Raw genomic sequence first — 24,603 nt, 5'->3', positions numbered from 1 at the left:
GAACAGTGCTCTGCACATAGTAAGCGCTTAATATATGCTATCATTCTCCAGCGCTTAGAACAGTGCTTTGCACATAGTAAGCACTTAATAAATGCTATCATTATTATATATTATTATTAGATATTATTAGATTATTATTGTGAGAAGCAGCGTGGCTCAGTGGAAAAGAGCCCGGGCTTTGGAGTCAGAAGTCATGGGTTCAAATCCCGGCTCCCCCAATTGTCAGCTGGGTGACCTTGGGCAAGTCACTTCACTTCTCTGGGCCTCAGTGACCTCATCTGGAAAATGGGGATGAAGACTGGGAGCCCCCTGTGAGACAACCTGATCACCTTGTAACCCCCCCAGTGCTTAGAACAGTGCTCTGCACATAGTAAGCCCATAATATATGCTATCATTATCCAGCACTTAGAACAGTGCTTTGCACATAGTAAGCACTTAATAAATGTCATTATTATTATTATTATTAGATATTATTATTAGATATTATTAGATTATTATTGTGAGAAGCAGTGTGGCTCAGTGGAAAAGAGCCCGGGCGTTGGAGTCAGAGGTCATGGGTTCAAATCCCGGCTCCGCCAATTGTCAGCTGGGTGACTTTGGGCAAGTGACTTCACTTCTCTGGGCCTCAGTTCCCTCATCTGGAAAATGGGGATGAAGACTGGGAGCCCCCCGTGGGACAACCTGACCACCTTGTAACCCCCCCAGTGCTTAGAACAGTGCTTTGCACATAATAAGCGCTTAATATATGCTATCATTATCCAGTGCTTAGAACAGTGCTTTGCACATAGTAAGCGCTTAATAAATGCCATCATTATTATTATTAGATAGATTAGATAGATTAGATTATTAAATACAATTGAGTGAATGAACGAAGTGACCTCTGACGCCCGGGCCCCGTCTGTGTCTGCCAATTGTCAGCTGTGTGACTTTGGGCAAGTCACTTCACTTCTCTGGGCCTCAGTTCCCTCATCTGTCAAATGGGGATGAAGACTGTGAGCCCCACGTGGGGCAACCTGATCACCTTGTAACCCCCCCAGTGCTTAGAACAGTGCTCTGCACATAGTAAGCGCTTAATATATGCTATCATTATCCAGCACTTAGAACAGTGCTTTGCACATAGTAAGCATTTAATAAATGCCATTATTATTATTATTATTAGATATTATTATTATATATTATTAGATTATTATTGTGAGAAGCAGTGTGGCTCAGTGGAAAAGAGCTTGAGCTTTGGAGTCAGAGGTCATGGGTTCAAATCCCAACTCCCCCACTTGTCAGGTGTGTGACTCTGGGCAAGTCACTTCTCTCGGCCTCAGTTACCTCATCTGTAAAATGGGGATTAAGACTGTGAGCCCCCCGTGGGACAACCTGATCACCTTGTAACCTCCCCAGGGCTTAGAACAGTGCTTTGCACATAGTAAGCGCTTAATAAATGCTATCATCATTATTATTATTATTAGATAGATAATTCGATTAGATTATCAAATACGATTGAGTGAATGAATGAAGTGACCTCCGACGCCCGGGCCCCATCTGTGACACCTCGGCCGCACCGTTTCAATTAATCAATCAATCGTATTTATTGAGCGCTTACTGTGTGCAGAGCACTGTGCTAAGCGCTTGGGAAGTACAAGATTTTGGCAGAGTAAGGGCCGAACCCGCCTTCGCCCCCTCTTACCAGCGGCCCGTTGGGCTCGTACTCCTTCTGCAGGATGAAGGCCTCCGTCATGTTGTCGCCTGCCGGGAGAGGAGGAAGAAGAGGTCGTGGGTCGTGGGACCCCCCAAGCCTTGGGACGCCCCGCGCCCGTCTCCAGTCATTCATTCATTCGATCGTATTTATTGAGCGCTTCCTGTGTGCAGAGCACTGGACTAAGCGCTTGGGAAGTCCAAGTCGGCAACATAGAGAGACGGTCCCTACCCAACGACGGGCTCACAGTCTAGATTGAATGGGCATTCAATCGTATTTATTGAGCGCTTACCGTGTGCAGAGCACTGGACTAAGCGCTTGGGAAGTCCAAGTCGGCAACATAAAGAGACGGTCCCTACCAACGGCAGGTTCACAGTCTAGAAACGGGCATTCAGTTGTATTTATTGATTGATTTATTTTACTTGTACCTATCTATTCTATTTATTTTACTTTGTTAGGATGTTTGGTTTTGTTCTCTGTCTCCCCCTTTTAGACTGTGAGCCCGCTGTCGGGTAGGGACCGTCTCTATGTGTTCCCAACTTGGACTTCCCAAGCGCTTAGTCCAGTGCTCTGCACACGGTAAGCGCTCAATAAATACGATTGATGATGATGATTGATGATTTATTGAGCGCTTACCGTGTGCAGAGCACTGGACTAAGCTCTTGGGAAGTCCAAGTCGGCAACAGATAGAGACGGTTCCTACCAACAATGGGTTCACAGTCTAGAAACGGGCATTCAATTGTATTTATTGAGCGCTTACCGTGTGCAGAGCACTGGACTAAGCACTTGGGAAGGACAAGTCGGCTGCATATAGAGACGGTCCCTACCCAAGAGTGGGCTCACAGTCAGAAACAGGCATTCAATCGTATTTATTGAGCGCTTACTGTGTGCAGAGCACTGGACTAAGCGCTTGGGAAGTACAAGTCGGCAACATAGAGAGACGGCCCCTACACAACGACGGGCGCACAGTCTAGAAACAGGCATTCAATCGTATTTATTGAGCGCTTACCGTGTGCAGAGCACTGGACTAAGCGCTTGGGAAGTCCAAGTCGGCAACATTGAGAGACGGTTCCTACCAACAACGGGTTCACAGTCTAGAAATGGGCATTCAATCGTATTTATTGAGTGCTCACTGTGTGCAGAGCACTGGACTAAGCGCTTGGGAAGTACAAGTCGGCAACATAGAGAGACGGTCCCTACCCAACGACGGGCTCACAGTCTAGAAACGGGCATTCAATCGTATTTATTGAGCGTTTACCGTGTGCAGAGCACTGGACTAAGCGCTTGGGAAGTCCAAGTCAGCAACATAGAGAGACGGTCCCTACCAGCGACGGGTTCACAGTCTAGAAACGGGCATTCAATTGTATTTATTGATTTATTTATTTTACTTGTACATATCTATTCCATTTATTTTATATTTTGTTAATATGTTTGGTTTTGTTCTCTGTCTCCCTTTTTAGACTGTGAGCCCACTGTTGGGTAGGGACCGTCTCTATATGTTGCCAACTTGGACTTCCCAAGCGCTTAGTCCAGTGCTCTGCACAAGTAAGCGCTCAATAAATACGATTGATGATGATGATTGATGATTTATTGAGCGCTTACCGTGTGCAGAGCACTGGACTAAGCACTTGGGAAGTCCAAGTCGGCAACAGATAGAGACGGTTCCTACCAACAACGGGTTCACAGTCTAGAAACGGGCATTCAATCGTATTGATTGAGCGCTTACTGTGTGCAGAGCACTGGACTAAGCGCTTGGGAAGGACAAGTCGGCTGCATATACAGACGGTCCCTACCCAACAACAGGCTCACAGTCTAGAAACGGGCATTCAATCGTATTTATTGAGCGCTTACCGTGTGCAGAGCACTGGACTAAGCACTTGGGAAGTACAAGTCGGCAACATAGAGAGACGGTCCCTACCCAACGACGGGCTCACAGTCTAGAAACGGGCATTCAATCGTATTTATTGAGCGCTTACTGTGTGCAGAGCACTGGACTAAGCGCTTGGGAAGTCCAAGTCGGCTGCATATAGAGACGGTCCCTACCCAGCGATGGGCTTACAGTCTAGAAACAGGCATTCAATTGTATTTATTGAGCGCTTACCGTGTGCAGAGCACTGGACTAAGCGCTTGGGAAGTCCAAGTCGGCTGCATATAGAGATGGTCCCTACCCAACAGTGGGCTCCACAGTCATTCATTCAATCGTATTTATTGAGCGCTTACCGTGTGCAGAGCACTGGACTAAGCGCTTGGAAACTACAAGTCGGCAACATAGAGAGACGGTCCCTACCCAACGACGGGCTCACAGTCTAGAAGGGGGCATTCAATTGTATTTATTGAGCACTTAATATTTATTGAGCGCTTACTGTGTGCAGAGCACTGGACTAAGCGCTTGGGAAGTCCGAGTCGGCAACATATAGAGACGGTCCCTACCCGACAACGGGCTCACAGTCTAGAAGGGGGAGACGGACGACAAAACCAAACATGTGGACAGGCGTCAAAACCATCAGGACAAATAGAATTATAGCTAGATGCACATCATTGACAAAATAAATAGAATAGTAATAATAATAATGATGGTATTTGTTAAGCGCTTACTGTGTGCAAAGCACTGTTCTAAGCGCCGGGGAGGCGACAAGCGGCGGCTCTCAGTGGAAAGAGCCCGGGCTATGGAGTCAGAGGTCATGGGTTCGAATCCCGGCTCTGCCACTTGTCAGCTGTGTGACTTCGGGCCAGTCACTTCACTTCTCTGGGCCTCAGTGACCTCATCTGGAAAATGGGGATGAAGACTGGGAGCCCCACGGGGAACAACCTGATCACCTTGTAACCTCCCCAGCGCTTAGAACAGTGCTTTGCACGTAGTAAGCGCTTAACAAGTACCAACATTATTATACTTTTAGACTGTGAGCCCACTCTTTTAGACTGTGGTAGGGACTGTCTCTCTATGTTGCCAACTTGTACTTCCCAAGCACTTAGTACAGTGCTCTGCACACAGTAAGCGCTCAGTAAATACGATTGATGATGACAAGGCGATCAGGTTGTCCCACGGGGGGCTCCCAGTCTTCATCCCCATTTTCCAGATGAGGTCACTGAGGCACAGAGAAGTGACTTAGCCCAAAGTCACCCAGCTGACAGTTGGCGGAGCCGGGATTTGAACCCATGACCTCTGACTCCGAAGCCCGGGCTGTTTCCATTGAGTCACGCTGCTTCTGAAAATAAATAGAGTAATGGATCTGTACAAACATATTTACAGGTGCTGTGGGGAGGGGAAGGAGGGAGGGTGGGGGGGAGAGGAAAAAGGGGGCTCAGACCATCATTCATTCATTTATTCATTCATTCAATGGCATTTATTGAGCGCTTACTGTGTGCAGAGCACCGGACTAATCAATCAATCATTCAATTGTATTTATTGAGCGCTTACTGTGTGCAGAGCACTGTAGTAAGCGCTTGGGAAGTCCAAGTCGGCAACATATATAGACGGTCCCTACCCGACAATGGGCTCACAGCTCGTCGTGGGCAGGGAATGGGTCTGTTCAATCAATCAATCAATCAATCAATTGTATTTATTGAGCGCTTACTGTGTGCAGAGCACTGTACTAAGCGCTTGGGAAGTCCAAGTCGGCAACATCTAGAGACGGTCCCTACCCAACAGCGGGCTCACAGCTCGTCGTGGGCAGGGAATGGGTCTGTTCAATCAATCGATCAATCAATCCATCGTATTTATTGAGCGCTTACTGCGTGCAGAGCACTGGACTAAGCGCTTGGGAAGTCCAAGTCGGCAACATATAGAGACGGTCCCTACCCAACAGCGGGCTCACAGCTCGTCGTGGGCAGGGAATGGGTCTGTTCAATCAATCGATCAATCAATCCATCGTATTTATTGAGCGCTTACTGCGTGCAGAGCACTGGACTAAGCGCTTGGGAAGTCCAAGTCGGCAACATATAGAGACGGTCCCTACCCAACAACGGGCTCACAGCTCGTCGTGGGCAGGGAATGGGTCTGTTCAATCAATCAATCAATCAATCAATCAATTGTATTTATTGAGCGCTTACTGTGTGCAGAGCACTGTACTAAGCGCTTGGGAAGTCCAAGTTGGCAACATCTAGAGACGGTCCCTACCCAACAGCGGGCTCACAGCTCGTCGTGGGCAGGGAATGGGTCTGTTCAATCAATCAATCAATCAATCAATCAATCATATTTATTGAGCGCTTACTGTGTGCAGAGCACTGTACTAAGCGCTTGGGAAGTCCAAGTCGGCAACATATATAGACGGTCCCTACCCAACAGCGGGCTCACAGGCTAGAAGGGGGAGACATCGTTCATCGTCCTGTTGTCCTCTCCCGAGCGCTTAGTACAGTCCTCTGCACACAAGAGACGCTCAACAAATACATCCGACCCCCGGCCCACGTCCCGCCTCTGGCCTGGGCTGCCGCCCTCCCTCCTCAAATCGGCCAGACCATCACTCTTCCCCCCCCCCCGGCGCTTAGAACAGTGCTTGGCACACAGTAAGCGCTTAACAAATACCATCATTATCAGTGGAAAGAGCCCGGGCTTGGGAGCCAGAGGTCATGGGTTCTAATCCTGCCTCCGCCGCTTGTCTTTTAGACTGTGAGCCCGTTGTTGGGTAGGGACCGTCTCTATATGTGGCCAACTTGGACTTCCCAAGCGCTTAGTCCAGTGCTCTGCACACAGTAAGCGCTCAATAAATACGATTGATGATGATGATGATGATATGTTGCCAACTTGGACTTCCCAAGCGCTTAGTCCAGTGCTCTGCACACAGTGAGCGCTCAATAAATACGATTGATGATGATGATGATGATATGTTGCCAACTTGGACTTCCCAAGCGCTTAGTCCAGTGCTCTGCACACAGTAAGCGCTCAATAAATACGATTGATGATGATGATGATATGTTGCCAACTTGGACTTCCCAAGCGCTTAGTCCAGTGCTCTGCACACAGTAAGCGCTCAATAAATACGATTGATGATGATGATGATGATATGTTGCCAACTTGGACTTCCCAAGCGCTTAGTCCAGTGCTCTGCACACAGTAAGCGCTCAATAAATACGATTGATGATGATGATGATATGTTGCCAACTTGGACTTCCCAAGCGCTTAGTACAGTGCTCTGCACACAGTAAGCGCTCCATAAATACGATTGATGATGATGATATGTTGCCAACTTGGACTTCCCAAGCGCTTAGTCCAGTGCTCTGCACACAGTAAGCGCTCAATAAATATGATTGATTGTCCGCTTTGTGTGACTTTGGGCAAGCCGCTTCTCTGGGCCTCAGTTACCCCATCTGCAAATGGGGATGAAGAATGTGAGCGCCCCCCCATGGGACAACCTGATCACCTTGCATCCCCCCCCAGCGCTTAGAACAGTGCTTTGCACATAGTAAGCGCCTAACAAATACCATCATTATTATTATTCAAAGCCTTCTTCTAGACCATGAGCCCGCTGTTGGGTAGGGACCGTCTCTATATGTCGCCAACTTGGACTTCCCAAGCACTTAGTACAGTGCTCTGCACACAGTAAGTGCTCACGTGGCTCAGTGGAAAGAGCCCGGGCTTTGGAGTCAGAGGTCAGGGGTTCGAATCCCGGCTCCACCACAAGTCTGCTGTGTGACCTTGGGCAGGTCACTTAACTTCTCTGAGCCTCAGTTCCCTCATCTGTAAAAATGGGGATTAAGACTGTGAGCCCCATGGGGGACAACTTGATCACACTGTATCATCATCATCATCATCAATCGTATTTATTGAGCGCTTACTATGTGCAGAGCACTGTATTAAGCGCTTGCGAAGTACAAATTGGCAACATATAGAGACAGTCCCTACCCAACAGTGGGCTCACAGTCTACTGTGAGTCACTGTATCCCCCCAGCACTTAGAACAGTGCTTTGCACATAGTAAGCGCTTAACAAATGCCTTCATTATTATTATTATTATTATTAATAATAATAATAATAAATAGGATTGATTGATTATTGAAGGCCCACCTCCTCCAGGAGGCCTTCCCTGCCTAATCCCTTCTTTCCTCTTCTCCCACTCCCTTCTGTGTCATCGTCATTACCCTCGTTAATACCATTGTTATTATTATTATTATTGCGAGCCCCCCCATGGGACAACCTGATCACCTTGTATCCCCCCCCCCGCAGTGCTTAGAACAGTGCTTCGCATATACTAAGCGCTTAACAAATACCATTATTATTATTATTCAAAGCCTTATCGAAGGCCCACCTCCTCCAGGAGGCCTTCCCTGCCTAATCCCTTCTTTCCTCTTCTCCCACCCCCTTCCATGCCATCATTATTACCCTCGTTAATACCATCGTTATTATTATTATTATTGTGAGCCCCCCATGGGACAACCCGATCACCTTGTATCCCCCCACAGTGCTTAGAACAGTGCTTCGCATATACTAAGCGCTTAACAAATACCGTCATTATTATTATTCAAAGCCTTATCGAAGGCCCACCTCCTCCAGGAGGCCTTCCCTGCCTAATCCCTTCTTTCCTCTTCTCCCATTCCCTTCCGTGTCATCGTTATTACCCTTGTTAATACCATCCTTATTATTATTATTATTGTGAGCGCCCCGTGGGACAACCTGATCACCTTGTATCCCCCCGCAGTGCTTAGAACAGTGCTTCGCACATACTAAGCGCTTAACAAATACCATCATTATTATTATTCAAAGACTTATTGAAGGCCCACCTCCTCCAGGAGGCCTTCCCTGCCTAATCCCTTCTTTCCTCTTCTCCCACTCCCTTCCGTGTCATCGTTATTACCCTCGTTAATACCATCGTTATTATTATTATTATTGTGAGCCCCCCGCGGGACAACCCGATCACCTTGTATCCCCCCGCCGCAGTGCTTAGAACAGTGCTTCGCATATACTAAGCGCTTAACAAATACCATCATTATTATTATTATTCAAAGCCTTATTGAAGGCCCACCTCCTCCAGGAGGGCTTCCCTGCCTAATCCCTTCTTTCCTCTTCTCCCACTCCCTTCCGCGTCACCCTGACTCGCTCCCTTTTAGCCCTTAGTACAGTGCCTGGCACATAGTAAGCGCTTACCAAATATCATATTTCTTCTTCCCCTCCTCCCGGCCCCACCACACTTACGTCCATCTCTGTAATTTATTTATTTCTGTTAACATCTGTCTCTCCCTCTAGATGACAATGATGATGATGGCATTTATTAAGCACTTACTATGTGCAATGCACCATTCTAAGCACTGGGGAGGTTACAAGGTGATCAGGTTGTCCCACGGGGGACGCACAATCTTCATCCCCATTTTACAGATGAGGTCACTGAGGCCCAGAGAATAATAATAATAATAATAATAATAATGGTATTTGTTAAGTGCGTACTACATGTAAAGCACTGTTCTAAGCGCTGGGGAGGTTACAAAGTGATCAGGTTGCCCCACGGGGGGCGCACAGTCTTCATCCCCATTTTACAGATGAGGTCACTGAGGCCCAGAGAATAATAATAATAATAATAATAATAATAATAATAATAGTAATAATAATGGTATTTGTTAAGTGCTTACTACATGCAAAGCACTGTTCTTAGCACTGGGGAGGTTACAAGGTGATCAGGTGGTCCCACCGGGGGCTCACAGTCTTAGTCCCCATTTTACAGATGAGGGAACTGAGGCCCAGAGAAGTGAAGTGACTGGCCCAAAGTCACACAGCTGACAGTTGGCAGAGCCGGGATTTGAACCCAGGACCTCTGGCTCCAAAGCCCGGGCTCTTTCCACTGAGCCACACTGCTTCTCCATATAGCATTTATTAAGCGCTTACTATGTGCAATGCACCGTTCTAAGCACTGGGGAGGTTACAAGGTGATCAGGTGGTCCCACGGGGGGCTCCCAGTCTTCATCCCCATTTTACAGATGAGGGAACTGAGGCCCAGAGAAGCGATTTGCCCAAAGTCACCCAGCTGACAAATGGCGGAGCCGAGTTTCGATCCCACGCCCTCTGACCCCCAAGCCTGGGCTCTTCCCACTGAGCCACGCTGCTTCTCCAATCAATCAATCCATCGTATTTATTGAGCGCTTACTGTGTGCAGAGCACTGGACTAAGCGCTTGGGAAGCACTAATAGTAACGATGGCATTTTGTTAAGCACTTACTACGTGCTGGATGAATGGGATGGAATGGGTGACAGGAGGACTTATCATCATCATCATCATCATCAATCGTATTTATTGAGCGCTTACTATGTGCAGAGCACTGGACTAAGCGCTTGGGAAGTACTAATAATAACGATGGCATTTTGTTAAGCGCTTACTACGTGCTGGATGAATGGGATGGAATCATCATCATCAATCGTATTTATTGAGCGCTTACTATGTGCAGAGCACTGTACTAATCAATCAATCAATCAATCAATCAATCGTATTTATTGAGCGCTTACTATGTGCAGAGCACTGTACTAAGCGCTTGGGAAGTACAAATTGGCATCACATAGAGACAGTCCCTACCCGATAGTGGGCTCACAGTCTAAAAGGGGGAGACAGAGAACAGAACCAAACATACCAACAAAATAAAATAAGTAGGATAGAAATGTACAAGTAAAATAAATAAATAAATAAGTAAACAGAGTAGTAAATATGTACAACCATATATACATATATACAGGTGCTGTGGGGAGGGGAAGGCGGTAAGGCGGGGGGATGGAGAGGGGGACGAGGGGGAGAGGAAAGAAGGGGCTCAATCTGGGAAGGCCTCCTGGAGGAGGTGAGCTCTCAGCAGGGCCTTGAAGGGAGGAAGAGAGCTAGCTTGGCGGATGGGCGCTTGGGAAGTCCAAATTGGCAACATCTAGAGACGGTCCCTACCCAACAGTGGGCTCACAGTCTAAAATGGGGAGACAGAGAACAAAACCCAACATACTAACAAAATAAAATAAATAGAATAGATAGGTACAAGTAAAATAAATAAATAGAGTAATAAATACGTACAAACATATATCCATATATACAGGTGCTGTGGGGAAGGGAAGGAGGTAAGATGGAGGGGATGGAGAGGGGGACGAGGGGGAGAGGAAGGAAAGGGCTCAGTCTGGGAAGGCCTCCTGGAGGAGGCTTGTCCTTCCCAAGCGCTCAGTCCAGTGCTCTGCCCACAGTAAGCGCTCAATAAATACGATTGAATGAATGAACGAATGAATTGGCGGAGCCGGGATCTGACTCCAAAGCTACCAACGTGTCATCATCATCAATCGTATTTATTGAGCGCTTACTGTGTGCAGAGCACTGTACTAAGCGCTTGGGAAGTCCAAGTTGGCAACACATAGAGACGGTCCCTACCCAACAATGGGCTCACAGTCTAAAAGGGGGAGAGTAACTGCGCACCCATCACTGGTATGTATTGGGCGCTTAGTCCAGCGCTCTGCACACAGTAAGCGCTCAATCAATACCATTGAATGAATGTACGTTTGTACGTATTTATTACTCTTTGCCAACTTGGACTTCCCAAGCGCTCAGTCCAGTGCTCTGCCCGCAGTAAGCGCTCAATAAATACGATTGAATGAATGAATGAATGAATTGGCAGAGCCGGGATCTGACTCCAAAGCTACCAACTTGTCCTTCCCAAGCGCTCAGTCCAGTGCTCTGCCCGCAGTAAGCGCTCAATAAATACGATTGAATGAATGAATAAATAAATGCATATGTTGCCAGCTTGGACTTCCCAAGCGCTCAGTCCAGTGCTCTGCTCGCAGTAAGCGCTCAATAAGTACGATTGAATGAATGAACGAATGAATTGGCAGAGCCGGGATCTGACTCCAAAGCTACCAACTTGTCCTTCCCAAGCGCTCAGTCCAGTGCTCTGCCCGCAGTAAGCGCTCAATAAATAGGATTGAATGAATGAACGAATGAATTGGCAGAGCCGGGATCTGACTCCAAAGCCGCCAACTTGTCCTTCCCAAGCGCTTAGTCCAGTGCTCTGCCCGCAGTAAGCGCTCAATAAATACGATTGAATGAATGAATAAATAAATGCATATGTGGCCACCGTGGACTTCCCAAGCGCTCAGTCCAGTGCTCTGCACGCAGTAAGCGCTCAATAAATACGACTGAATGAATGAATAAATAAATGCATATGTTGCCAGCTTGGACTTCCCAAGCGCTTAGTCCAGTGCTCTGCCCGCAGTAAGCGCTCAATAAGTACGATTGAATGAATGAACGAATGAATTGGCAGAGCCGGGATCTGACTCCAAAGCTGCCAACTTGTCCTTCCCAATCGCTCAGTCCAGTGCTCTGCCCGCAGTAAGCGCTCAATAAGTAGGATTGAATGAATGAACGAACGAATTGGCAGAGCCGGGATCTGACTCCAAAGCTGCCAACTTGTCCTTCCCAAGCGCTCAGTCCAGTGCTCTGCCCGCAGTAAGCGCTCAATAAATACGATTGAATGACTGAATAAATAAATGCATATGTTGCCAGCTTGGACTTCCCAAGCGCTCAGTCCAGTGCTCTGCCCGCAGTAAGCGCTCAATAAGTACAATTGAATGAATGAACGAATGAATTGGCAGAGCCGGGATCTGACTCCAAAGCTGCCAACTTGTCCTTCCCAAGCGCTCAGTCCAGTGCTCTGCCCGCAGTAAGCGCTCAATAAATACGATTGAATGAATGAATAAATAAATGCATATGTTGCCAGCTTGGACTTCCCAAGCGCTCAGTCCAGTGCTCTGCCCGCAGTAAGCGCTCAATAAATGCGATTGAATGAATGAACGAATGAATTGGCAGAGCCGGGATCTGACTCCAAGGCTACCAACTTGTCCTTCCCAAGCGCTCAGTCCAGTGCTCGGCACGCAGTAAGCGCTCAATAAATACGATTGAATGAATGAATAAATAAATGCATATGTTGCCAACTTGTCCTTCCCAAGCGCTCAGTCCAGTGCTCTGCCCGCAGTAAGCGCTCAATAAATACGATTGAATGAATGAATAAATAAATGCATATGTTGCCAGCTTGGACTTCCCAAGCGCTCAGTCCAGTGCTCTGCCCGCAGTAAGTGCTCAATAAATACGATTGAATGAATGAATAAATAAATGCATATGTTGCCAGCTTGGACTTCCCAAGCGCTCAGTCCAGTGCTCTGCACGCAGTAAGCGCTCAATAAGTACGATTGAATGAATGAACGAATGAATTGGCAGAGCCGGGATCTGACTCCAAAGCCGCCAACTTGTCCTTCCCAAGCGCTCAGTCCAGTGCTCTGCACGCAGTGAGCGCTCAATAAATACGATTGATGATGATGATGATGGACGGATGGATGGAGGGGCGTGCCCCCCACTGTAATGGGGGGCGTGCGGGGGGCAGACCTGGGCCGAAGTCCACGGTGGTGAAGAGTCCTTGGAGGGTGCCGCAGCGCAGGCCCGAGGCTCCGTCCGTGGTGAAGAGCAGGACGCGTTCGCCCAGTACAGCCCGGAACAGCCCCGACAGGTGACGCATGTACGAGAAGTCACAGGCCCAGTAGCTGCCGTATTCGTTCTCCACCTACGGCGACGGGAGCGCTTACAACAGGGCCCCGCACACAGTGAGCGCCCAATACATACCAGCGATGGGTGCCCAGTTACTCTCCCCCACTTCATTCACTCAGTGGTATTGATTCTCCCCCTTTTAGACTGTGAGCCCACTGTGGGGTAGGGACTGTCTCTAGATGTTGCCAATTTGGACTTCCCAAGCGCTTAGTCCAGTGCTCTGCACGCAGTAAGCGCTCAATAAATACGATTGATGATGATGATGATGATGATTGAGTGCTTGCTGCGTGCAGAGCGCTGGACTGAGCGCTTGGGAAGTCCAAGTTGGCAAAGAGTAATAAAATACGTACAAACGTACATTCATTCAATGGTACTGGTTGAGCGCTTACTGTGTGCAGAACGCTGGACTGAGCGCTTGGGAAGTCCAAGTTCATTCATTCATTCATTCAATAGTATTTATTGAGCACGTACTGCGTGCAGAGCACTGGACTGAGCGCTTGGGAAGTCCAAGTTGGCAAAGAGTAATAAATACGTACAAATGTATATTCATTCAATGGAATGGATTGAGCGCTGACTGTGTGCAGAGCGCTGGACTAAGCGCTTGGGAAGTCCAAGTTCATTCATTCATTCATTCAATCGTATTGATTGAGCGCTTACTGCGTGCAGAGCGCTGGACTAAGCGCTTGGGAAGTCCAAGTTCATTCATTCATTCATTCAATCGTATTGATTGAGCGCTTGCTGCGTGCAGAGCACTGGACTGAGCGCTTGGGAAGTCCAAGTTGGCAAAGAATAATAAATACGTACACACATATATTCATTCAATGGTATTGATTGAGTGCTTACTGCGTGCAGAGCGCTGGACTAAGCGCTTGGGAAGTCCAAGTTCATTCATTCATTCATTCAATCGTATTGATTGAGCGCTTACTGCGTGCAGAGCGCTGGACTAAGCGCTTGGGAAGTCCAAGTTGGCAAAGAGTAAGAAATGCGTACAAACGTATATTCATTCAGTGGTACGGATTGAGCGCTTACTGTGTGCAGAGCACTGGACTAAGCGCTTGGGAAGTCCAAGTTGGCAACATCTAGAGATGGTCCCTACCCAACAGCGGGCTCACAGGCTAGAAGGGGGAGACAGAGAACAAAACCAAACATATTAACGAAATAAATAGAATAAATATGTACAAATAAAATAGAGTAACAAATACGTACAAACATATATTCATTCAATGGCATTGATTGAGCGCTTACTGCGTGCAGAGCGCTGGACTAAGCGCTTGGGAAGTCCAAGTTGGCAAAGAGTAATAAATACGTACAAATGTATATTCATTCAATGGTATTGATTGAGCGCTTACTGTGTGCAGAGCACTGGACTAAGCGCTTGGGAAGTCCAAGTTCAGTCATTCATTCAATTGTATTTATTGAGCTCTTGCTTGGGAAGTCCAAGTTGGCAAAGAGTAAGAAATACGTACAAACGTATATTCATTCAATGGTATTGATTGAGCGCTTTCTGTGTGCAGAGCACTGGACTAAGCGCTTGGGAAGTCCAAGTTGGCAAAGAGTAATAAATACGTACAAACGTACATTCATTCAATGGTATTGACTGAGCGCTTACTGTGTGCAGAGCACTGGACTGAGCGCTTGGGAAGTCCAAGTTGGCAAAGAGTAATAAATACGTACAAATATATATTCATTCAATAGTACTGATTGAGCACTTACTGTGTGCAGAGTGTTGGACTAAGCGCTTGGGAAGTCCAAGTTCATTCATTCATTCATTCAATCGTATTGATTGAGCACTGGACTAAGCTCTTGGGAAGTCCAAGTTCATTCATTCATTCATTCAATTGTATTTATTGAGCGCTTACTGTGTGCAGAGCGCTGGACTAAGCGCTCGGGAAGTCCAAGTTGGCAAAGAGTAATACATACGTACAAATGTATATTCATTCAGTGGTATTGATTGAGCGCTTACTGTGTGCAGAGCACTGGACTAAGCGCTTGGGAAATCCAAGTTCATTCATTCATTCATTCAATCGTATTTATTGAGCGCTTACTGCGTGCAGAGCGCTGGACTAAGCACTTGGGAATTCTAAGTTGGCAAAGAGTAAGAAATACATACAAATGTATATTCATTCAGTGGTATGGATTGAGCGCTTACTGTGTGCAGAGCACTGGACTAAGCGTTTGGGAAGTCCAAGTTGGCAACATCTAGAGACGGTCCCTACCCAACAGCGGGCTCACAGGCTAGAAGGGGGAGACAGACAACAAAACCAAACATATTAACGAAATAAATAGAATAAATATGGACAAATAAAATAGAGTAACAAATACGTACAAACGTATATTCATTCAATGGTATTGATTGAGCGCTTACTGCGTGCAGAGCACTGGACTAAGCGCTTGGGAAGTCCAAGTTCATTCATTCATTCATTCAATCACATTGATTGAACGCTTACTGCGTGCAGAGCGCTGGACTAAGCACTTGGGAAGTCCAAGTTGGCAAAGAATAATAAATACGTACACACATATATTCATTCAATGGTATTGATTGAGTGCTTACTGCGTGCAGAGCACTGGACTAAGCGCTTGGGAAGTCCAAGTTCATTCATTCATTCATTCAATCATATTGATTGAACGCTTACTGCGTGCAGAGCGCTGGACTAAGCGCTTGGGAAGTCCAACTTCATTCATTCATTCATTCATTCAATCGTATTTATTGAGCGCTTACTGTGTACAGAGCGCTGGACTAAGCGCTTGGGATGTCCAAGTTCATTCATTCATTCATTCAATCGTATTGATTGAGCGCTTACTGTGTGCAGAGCTCTGGACTGAGCACTTGGGAAGTCCAAGTTGGCAAAGAGTAATAAATACGTACACACGTACATTCATTCAATGGTATTGATTGAGCGCTTACTGCGTGCAGGGCACTGGACTAAGCGCTTGGGAAGTCCAAGTTGGCAAAGAGTAATAAATACGTACAAATGTACATTCATTCAATGGTATTGATTGAGCGCTTACTGCGTGCAGAGCACTGGACTAAGCGCCCAATACATACCGGTGATGGGTGCACAGTTACTCTCCCCCACTTCATTCACTCAATCGTATTTATTGAGCGCTTACTGTGTGCAGAGCGCTGGACTAAGCGCTTGGGAAGTCCAAGTTCATTCATTCATTCATTCAATCGTCTGGATTGAGCGCTTACTGTGTGCAGAGCGCTGGACTAAGCGCTTGGGAAGTCCAAGTTCATTCATTCATTCATTCAATCGTATTGATTGAGCGCTTACTGTGTGCAGAGGGCTGGACTGAGCGCTTGGGAAGTCCAAGTTGTCAAAAGAGTAATAAATACATACAAACATATATTCATTCAATGGTATTGATTGAGCGCTTACTGCGTGCAGAGCACTGGACTAAGCGCTTGGGAAGTCCAAGTTGGCAAAGAATAATAAATACGTACACACATATATTCATTCAATGGTATTGATTGAGCGCTTACTGCGTGCAGAGCACTGGACTAAGCGCTTGGGAAGTCCAAGTTCATTCATTCATTCAATCGTACTGCTTGAGCACTTACTGTGTGCACAGCGCTGGACTGAGCGCTTGGGAAGTCCAAGTTGGCAAAGAATAATAAATATGTACACACATATATTCATTCAATGGTATTGATTGAGCGCTTACTGCGTGCAGAGCGCTGGACTAAGCGCTTGGGAAGTCCAAGTTGGCAAAGTGTAATAAATACGTACACACATATATTCATTTAATGGTACTGATTGAGCGCTTACTGTGTGCAGAGCGCTGGACTAAGCACTTGGGAAGTCCAAGTTCATTCATTCATTCACTCAATCGTATTTATTGAGCGCTTACTGTGTGCAGAGCGCTGGACTAAGCGCTTGGGAAGTCCAAGTTGGCAAAGAGTAATAAATACGTACAAACGTATATTCATTCAATGGTACGGATTGAGCGCTTACTGTGTGCAGAGCACTGGACTAAGCGCTTGGGAAGTCCAAGTTGGCAAAGAGTAATAAATACGTACAAACGTATATTCATTCAATGGTACTGATTGAGCGCTTACTGTGTGCAGAGCACTGGACTAACCGCTCAGGAAGTCCAAGTTCATTCATTCATTCATTCAATCGTATTTATTGTCCCCTCCCAAACGCTTAGTACAGGGCTGTGCACACAGTAAGCGCTCAGTAAGTACGATTGACTGTTATATTGTTAGATTTTCCTCTCCCAAGGGCTTAGTACAATGCTGCGCACACAGTAAGCGCTCAACAAATACAATTGACTGCCTGTTATACTGTTAGACTGTCCTCTCCCAAGCACTTAGTACAGGGCTCTGCACACAGTAAGCGCTCAGTAAGTACGATTGACTGTTATATTGTTAGATTGTCCTCTCCCAAGCACTTAGTACAGGGCTCTGCACACAGTAAGCGCTCAGTAAGTACGATTGACTGTTATATAGTTAGATATTCCTCTCCCAAGCGCTTAGTACAGGGCTCTGCACACAGTAAGTGCTCAGTAAGTACGATTGTTATATTGTTAGATTTTCCTCTCCTAAGCGCTTAGTACAGGGCTCTGCACACAGTAAGTGCTCCGTAAGTACGATTGACTGTTACATTGTTAGATTTTCCTCTCCCAAGGGCTTAGCACAATGCTCCGCACACAGTAAGCGCTCAACAAATACAATTGACTGCCTGTTATACTATTAGATTGTCCTCTCCCAAGCGCTTAGTACAGGGCTCTGCACACAGTAAGCGCTCAGTAAGTACAATTGACTGGTATATTGTTAGATTTTCCTCTCCCAAGGGCTTAGTACAGGGCTCTGCACACAGTAAGTGCTCAGTAAGTACGATTGACTGCCTGTTATACTGTTAGATTGTCCTCTCCCAAGCGCTTAGTACAGTGCTCTGCACACAGTAAGCACTCAATAAGTACGACTGACTGGTATATTGTGAGATTTTCCTCTCCCAAGGGCTTAGCACAATGCTCCGCACACAGTAAGCGCTCAACAAATACAACTGCTTGTTATACTGTTAGATTGTCCTCTCCCAAGCGCTTAGTACAGTGCTCTGCACAAAGTAAGCGCTCAGTAAGTACGACTGACTGGTATATTGTGAGATTTTCCTCTCCCAAGGGCTTAGTACAGGGCTCTGCACACAGTAAGTGCTCAGTAAGTACGATTAACTGTTGTATTGTTAGATTTTCCTCTCCCAAGCGCTTAGTACAGGGCTCTGCACACTGTAAGCGCTCAGTAAGTACGATTGACTGTTATATTGTTAGATTTTCCTCTCTCAAGGACTTAGCACAATGCTCCGCACACAAGTAAGCGCTCAACAAATACAATTGACTGCCTGTTATACTGTTAGATTGTCCTCTCCCAAGCACTTAGTACAGGGCTCTGCACACAGTAAGCGCTCAGTAAGTACGACTGACTGGTATATTGTGAGATTTTCCTCTCCCAAGGGCTTAGTACAGTGCTCCGCACACAGTAAGCGCTCAACAAATACAACTGACTGCTTGTTATACTATTAGATCGTCCTCTCCCAAGCGCTTAGTACAGTGCTCTGCACACAGTAAGCGCTCAGTAAGTACAACTGACTGTTATATCGTTAGATTTTCCTCTCCCAAGGGCTCAGCACAATGCTCCGCGCACAGTAAGCGCTCAACAAATACAACTGACTGCCTGTTATACTGTTAGATCGTCCTCTCCCAAGCGGCGCTTAGTCCAGTCCTCCTCCTCCTCCTCTCCCCCACCCCCCAGCTCTGGTCTCTGATTCATTCATTCATTCATTCAATCGTATTTATTGAGCGCTTACTGTGTGCAGAGCACTGGACTAAGCGCTTGGGAAGGACAATGGGGTGGGGGGTGGGGGCGTCCAGCCCATTCCCGGCTTCCCCATCACCCCCCCGCCACCTGCACACTGATGATGTTGCCTCCGTTGTGGTACAGGTGCGACAGTACTTTCGGCAGCAGGACGTGAAACCAGGTGTCCACAGCATCCAGGAAATCTGCCGGGGGTGAGGGGATTCATTAATAAATAATAATAATAATAATAATCTGGGGGTGAGGGGATTAATTAATAAATAATAATAATAATGACAGTAATAATAATGGTATTTGTGAAGCGCTTACTTTGTGCCAAGCACTGTTCTCTGCTATGGGGGTAATGATGATGATGATGATGATGGCATTTATTAAGCGCTTACTAAGTGCCCAGCACTGTTCTCAGCTCTGGGGTAATGATGATGATGATGATGATGGCATTTATTAAGCGCTTACTAAGTGCCCAGCACTGTTCTCAGCTCTGGGGTGATGATGATGATGATGATGGCATTTATTAAGCGCTTACTAAGTGCCAAGCACTGTTCTCAGCTCTGGGGTAATGATGATGATGATGATGGCATTTATTAAGCGCTTTCTGTTCTCAGCTCTGGGGTGATGATGATGATGATGATGATGATGATGGCATTTATTAAGCGCTTACTCTGTGCCAAGCACTATTCTCAGCTCTGGGGTAATGATGATGATGATGATGATGGAATTTATTAAGCGCTTACTATGTGCCAAGCACCGTTCTCAGCTCTGGGGGTAATGATGATGATGATGGCATTTATTAAGCGCTTCCTATGTGCCAAGCACCGTTCTCAGCTCTGGGGTAATGATGATGATGATGATGATGGCATTTATTAAGCACTTACTCTGTGCCAAGCACTGTCCTCCGCTCTGGGGGTAATGATGATGATGGTGATGGCATTTATTAAGCGCTTACTAGGTGCCAAGCACCGTTCTCAGCTCTGGGGTAATGATGATGATGATGATGATGGCATTTATTAAGCGCTTACTATGGCCCAAGCATTGTTCTCAGCTCTGGGGGTAATGATGATGATGATGGTGATGGCATTTATTAAGCGCTTACTACGTGCCAAGCACTGTTCTCAGCTCTGGGGCAATGATGATGATGATGATGATGGCATTTATTAAGCGCTTACTGCATGCCAAGCACTGTTCTCAGCTCTGGGGTAATGATGATGATGATGATGATGATGATGATGGCATTTATGAAGCGCTTACTATGTGCCAAGCACTGTTCTCAGCTCTGGGGTAATAATTATGATGATGATGATGATGGCATTTATTAAGTGCTTACTGTGTGCCGAGCACTGTTCTCAGCTCTGGGGTAATGATGATGATGATGATGATGGCATTTATGAAGCGCTTACTAGGTGCCAAGCACTGTTCTCGGCTCCGGGGTAATGATGATGATGATGGTGATGGCATTTATTAAGTGCTTACTATGTGCCAAGCACCATTCTCAGCTCTGGGGTAATGATGATGATGATGATGATGATGGCATTTATTAAGCGCTTACTCTGTGCCAAGCACTGTTCTCAGCTCTGAGGTAATGATGATGATGATGATGATGGCATTTATTAAGCGCTTACTAGGTGCCAAGCACCATTCTCAGCTTTGGGGGTACTGATGATGATGGTGATGGCATTTATTAAGAGCTTACTATGTGCCAAGCACTGTTCTCCGCTCTGGGGTAATGATGATGATGATGGTGATGGCATTCATTAAGTGCTTACTACGTGCCAAGCACTGTTCTGCGCTCTGGGGTAATGATGATGATGATGATGATGGCATTTATTAAGCGCTTACTATGTGCCCAGCACTGTTCTCAGCTCTGGGGGTAATGATGATGATGATGATGGCATTTATTAAGCACTTACTATGTGCCAAGCACTTTTCTCAGCTCTGGGGTAATGATGATGATGATGATGATGGCGTTTATTAAGCGCTTAATATGTGCCAAGCACTGTTCTCAGCTCTGGGGTAATGACGATGATGATGATGGCATTTATTAAGCGCTTACTATGTGCCCAGCACTGTTCTCAGCTCTGGGGGTAATGATGATGATGATGATGGCATTTATGAAGCGCTTACTATGTGCCAAGCACTGTTCTCAGCTCGGGGGTAATGATGATGATGATGGCGTTTATTAAGCGCTTACTACGTGCCAAGCACTGTTTTCAGCTCTGGGGTGATGATGATGATGGCATTTATTAAGCGCTTACTATGTGCCAAGCACTGTTCTCAGCTCTGGGGGTAATGATGATGATGGTGATGGCATCTATTAAGCGCTTACTATGTGCCAAGCACTGTTCTCAGCTCTGGGGTAATGATGATGATGATGATGATGATGGCATTTATTAAGCGCTTACTAAGTGCCAAGCACTGTTCTCAGCTCTGGGGTAATGATGATGATGATGATGATGATAGCATTTATTAAGCGCTTACTATGTGCCATGCACTGTTCTCAGCTCTGCGGTAATGATGATGATGATGATGATGATAGCATTTATTAAGCACTTACTATGTGCCATGCACTGTTCTCAGCTCTGCGGTAATGATGATGATGATGATGATGGCATTTATGAAGCGCTTACTATGTGCCAAGCACTGTTCTCAGCTCTGCGGTAATGATGATGATGATGATGATGGCATTTATGAAGCGTTTACTATGTGCCAAGCACTGTTCTCAGCTCTGGGGTAATGATGATGATGATGATGGCATTTATTAAGCGCTTACTATGTGCCAAGCCCTATTCTCAGCTCCGGGGTAATGATGATGATGATGTTAGTACGGTGCTCTGCACACAGTAAGCGCTTAATAAATACCACTGATTGACTGTTGTATTGTTGGAATGTCAATCAATCAATCAATCAATCGTATTTATTGAGCGCTTACTATGTGCAGAGCACTGTACTAAGCGCTTGGGAAGTACAAATTGGCATCACATAGAGACAGTCCCTACCCAACAGTGGGCTCACAGTCTAAAAGGGGGAGACAGAGAACAGAACCAAACATACCAACAAAATAAAATAAGTAGGATAGAAATGTACAAGTAAAATAAATAAATAAATAAATAAATAGAGTAATAAATATGTACAACCATATATACATATATACAGGTGCTGTGGGGAAGGGAAGGAGGTAAGACGGGGGGGATGGAGAGGGGGACGAGGGGAGAGGAAAGAAGGGGCTCAGTCTGGGAAGGCCTCCTGGAGGAGGTGAGCTCTCAGCAGGGCCTTGAAGGGAGGAAGAGAGCTAGCTTGGCGGATGGGCAGAGGGAGGGCATTCCAGGCCCGGGGGATGACGTGGGCCGGGGGTCGATGGCGGGACAGGCGAGAGCGAGGTACAGTGAGGAGATTAGTGGTGGAGGAGCGGAGGGTGCGGGCTGGGCAGTAGAAGGAGAGAAGGGAGGTGAGGTAGGAGGGGGCGAGGTGATGGAGAGCCTTGAAGCCCAGGGTGAGGAGTTTCTGCTTGATGCGCAGATTGATCGGTAGCCATTGGAGGTTTTTGAGGAGGGGAGTAATATGTCCAGAGCGTTTCTGGACAAAGATAATCCGGGCAGCAGCATGAAGTATGGATTGAAGTGGAGAGAGACACGAGGATGGGAGATCAGAGAGAAGGCTAGTGCAGTAGTCCAGACGGGATAGGATGAGAGCTTGAATGAGCAGGGTAGCAGTTTGGATGGAGAGGAAAGGGCGGATCTTGGCAATGTTGCGGAGCTGAGACCGGCAGGTTTTGGTGACGGCTTGGATGTGAGGGGTGAATGAGAGAGCGGAGTCGAGGATGACACCGAGGTTGCGGGCTTGTGAGACGGGAAGGATGGTAGTGCCGTCAACAGAGATGGGAAAGTTAGGGAGAGGACAAGGTTTGGGAGGGAAGACAAGGAGCTCAGTCTTCGACATGTTGAGCTTTAGGTGGCGGGCGGACATCCAGATGGAGATGTCCATCTGGAATGTCCTCTCCCGAGTGCTTAGTACAGGGCTCTGCACACAATAAGCACTCAGTAAATACGCTTGACTGTTAGATTTCTATTTATTTTATTTTGTTAATATGTTTGGTTTTGTTCTCCGTCTCCCCCTTCTAGGCTGTGAGCCCACTGTGGGGTAGGGACCGTCTCTAGATGTTGCCAACTTGGACTTCCCAAGCGCTTAGTACAGTGCTCTGCACAAAGTAAGCGCTCAATAAATTCGATTGATTGATTGATGATGATGGCATTTATTAAGCGCTTTCTATGTGCCAAGCACTGTTCTCAGCTCCGGGGTAATGATGATGATGATGATGATGACATTTATTAAGCACGTACTATGTGCCAAGCACTGTTCTCAGCTCTGGGGGTAATGATGATGATGATGATGATGGCATTTATTAAGCGCTTACTATGTGCCAAGCACTGTTCTCAGCTTATTTTACTTGTGCATATCTATTCTATTTATTTTATTTTGTTAATATGTTTGGTTTTGTTCTCTGTCTCCCCCTTCTAGACTGTGAGCCCGCTGTTGGGTCGGGACCGTCTCTAGATGTTGCCAACTTGGACTTCCCAAGCGCTTAGTACAGTGCTCTGCACACAGTAAGCACTCAAGAAATACGATTGATTGATTGATTGATTGATGATGATGATGATGGCATTTATTAAGCGCTTACTCTGTGCCAAGCATTGTTCTCAGCTCTGGGGGTAGTGATGATGATGATGATGGCATTTATTAAGCGCTTACTATGTGCCAATCACTGTTCTCAGCTCTGGGGTGATGATGATGATGATGATGGCATTTATTAAGCGCTTACTCTGTGCCAAGCACTGTTCTAAGCACCGGGGAGGTTACAAGGTGATCAGGTGGTGCCACGGGGGCCTCACAGTCTTCATCCCCATTTTCCAGATGAGGTCACTGAGGCCCAGAGAAGTGAAGTGACTTGCCCAAAGTCACCCAGCTGACAATTGGCGGAGCTGGGATTTGAACCCACGACCTCGGACTCCAAAGCCTGGGCTCTTTCCACTGAGCCACGCCGCTTCCATTATCAATATCATTATCATTATTATTATTAATAATAAAATGGGGGTGAAGACCATGTGCCCCACGGGGGACAACCTGGTAGCCTTATATCTCCCCCAGCGCTTAGAACGGTGCTTGGCGCATAGTAAGCGCTTAACAAATACCATCATCATCATCAGAGCAGTGTACTAAGCAGTTGGGAGAGGACGGAACAGCCATAAAGAGGCACATTCCCTGCCTACAGTGAGCTTACAGTCAAGAGGGGGAGGCAGACGTGAATAGAAAGATGGAAACGAGGGAGTTGGGCCTAAGTGGTGGGGGGATGAAGAAAGGGAGAAAGTCAAGGTGACACAGAAGGGAGTGGGAGAAGAGGAAAGGGGGGCTGAGTGTGGGAAGGCCTCCTGGAGGAGGTGAGCGCTCAGTAATAATAATAATAATAATAATAATGATGGCATTTGTTAAGCGCTTACTATGTGCAGAGCACTGTTCTAAGCGCTGGGGGGATACAGTGTGATCAAGTTGTCCCATGTGGGGCTCACAGTCTTAATCCCCATTTTTACAGATGAGGTAACTGAGGCTCAGAGAAGTTAAGTGACTTGCCCAAGGT

General features: G+C 46.6%; 1 protein-coding gene across 3 annotated transcripts in view; it reads right to left on the bottom strand.

Annotated features, from left to right (window-relative positions):
• Window positions 1-24,603, bottom strand: part of GLB1L (galactosidase beta 1 like) — an 86,578-nt gene that overhangs the window by 24,783 nt on the left and 37,192 nt on the right. For all 3 annotated transcript variants that reach the window (XM_038741151.1, XM_038741080.1, XM_038741005.1), the window contains exons 5-7: window positions 19,068-19,162; window positions 13,004-13,178; window positions 1,679-1,737 (exon numbers count right to left, since the gene is read on the bottom strand). In XM_038741151.1, the coding sequence (XP_038597079.1) occupies window positions 1,679-1,737; window positions 13,004-13,178; window positions 19,068-19,162 (329 nt within the window). The remainder of the gene's footprint in view (window positions 1-1,678; window positions 1,738-13,003; window positions 13,179-19,067; window positions 19,163-24,603) is intronic.

This window comes from Tachyglossus aculeatus, chromosome 1 (assembly GCF_015852505.1).
Source record: "Tachyglossus aculeatus isolate mTacAcu1 chromosome 1, mTacAcu1.pri, whole genome shotgun sequence".
Classification (NCBI taxonomy): Eukaryota; Metazoa; Chordata; class Mammalia; order Monotremata; family Tachyglossidae; genus Tachyglossus; species Tachyglossus aculeatus.
Note: the sequence above shows the minus strand (reverse complement) of the source record. Positions and strands in the feature narration are given on the sequence as shown.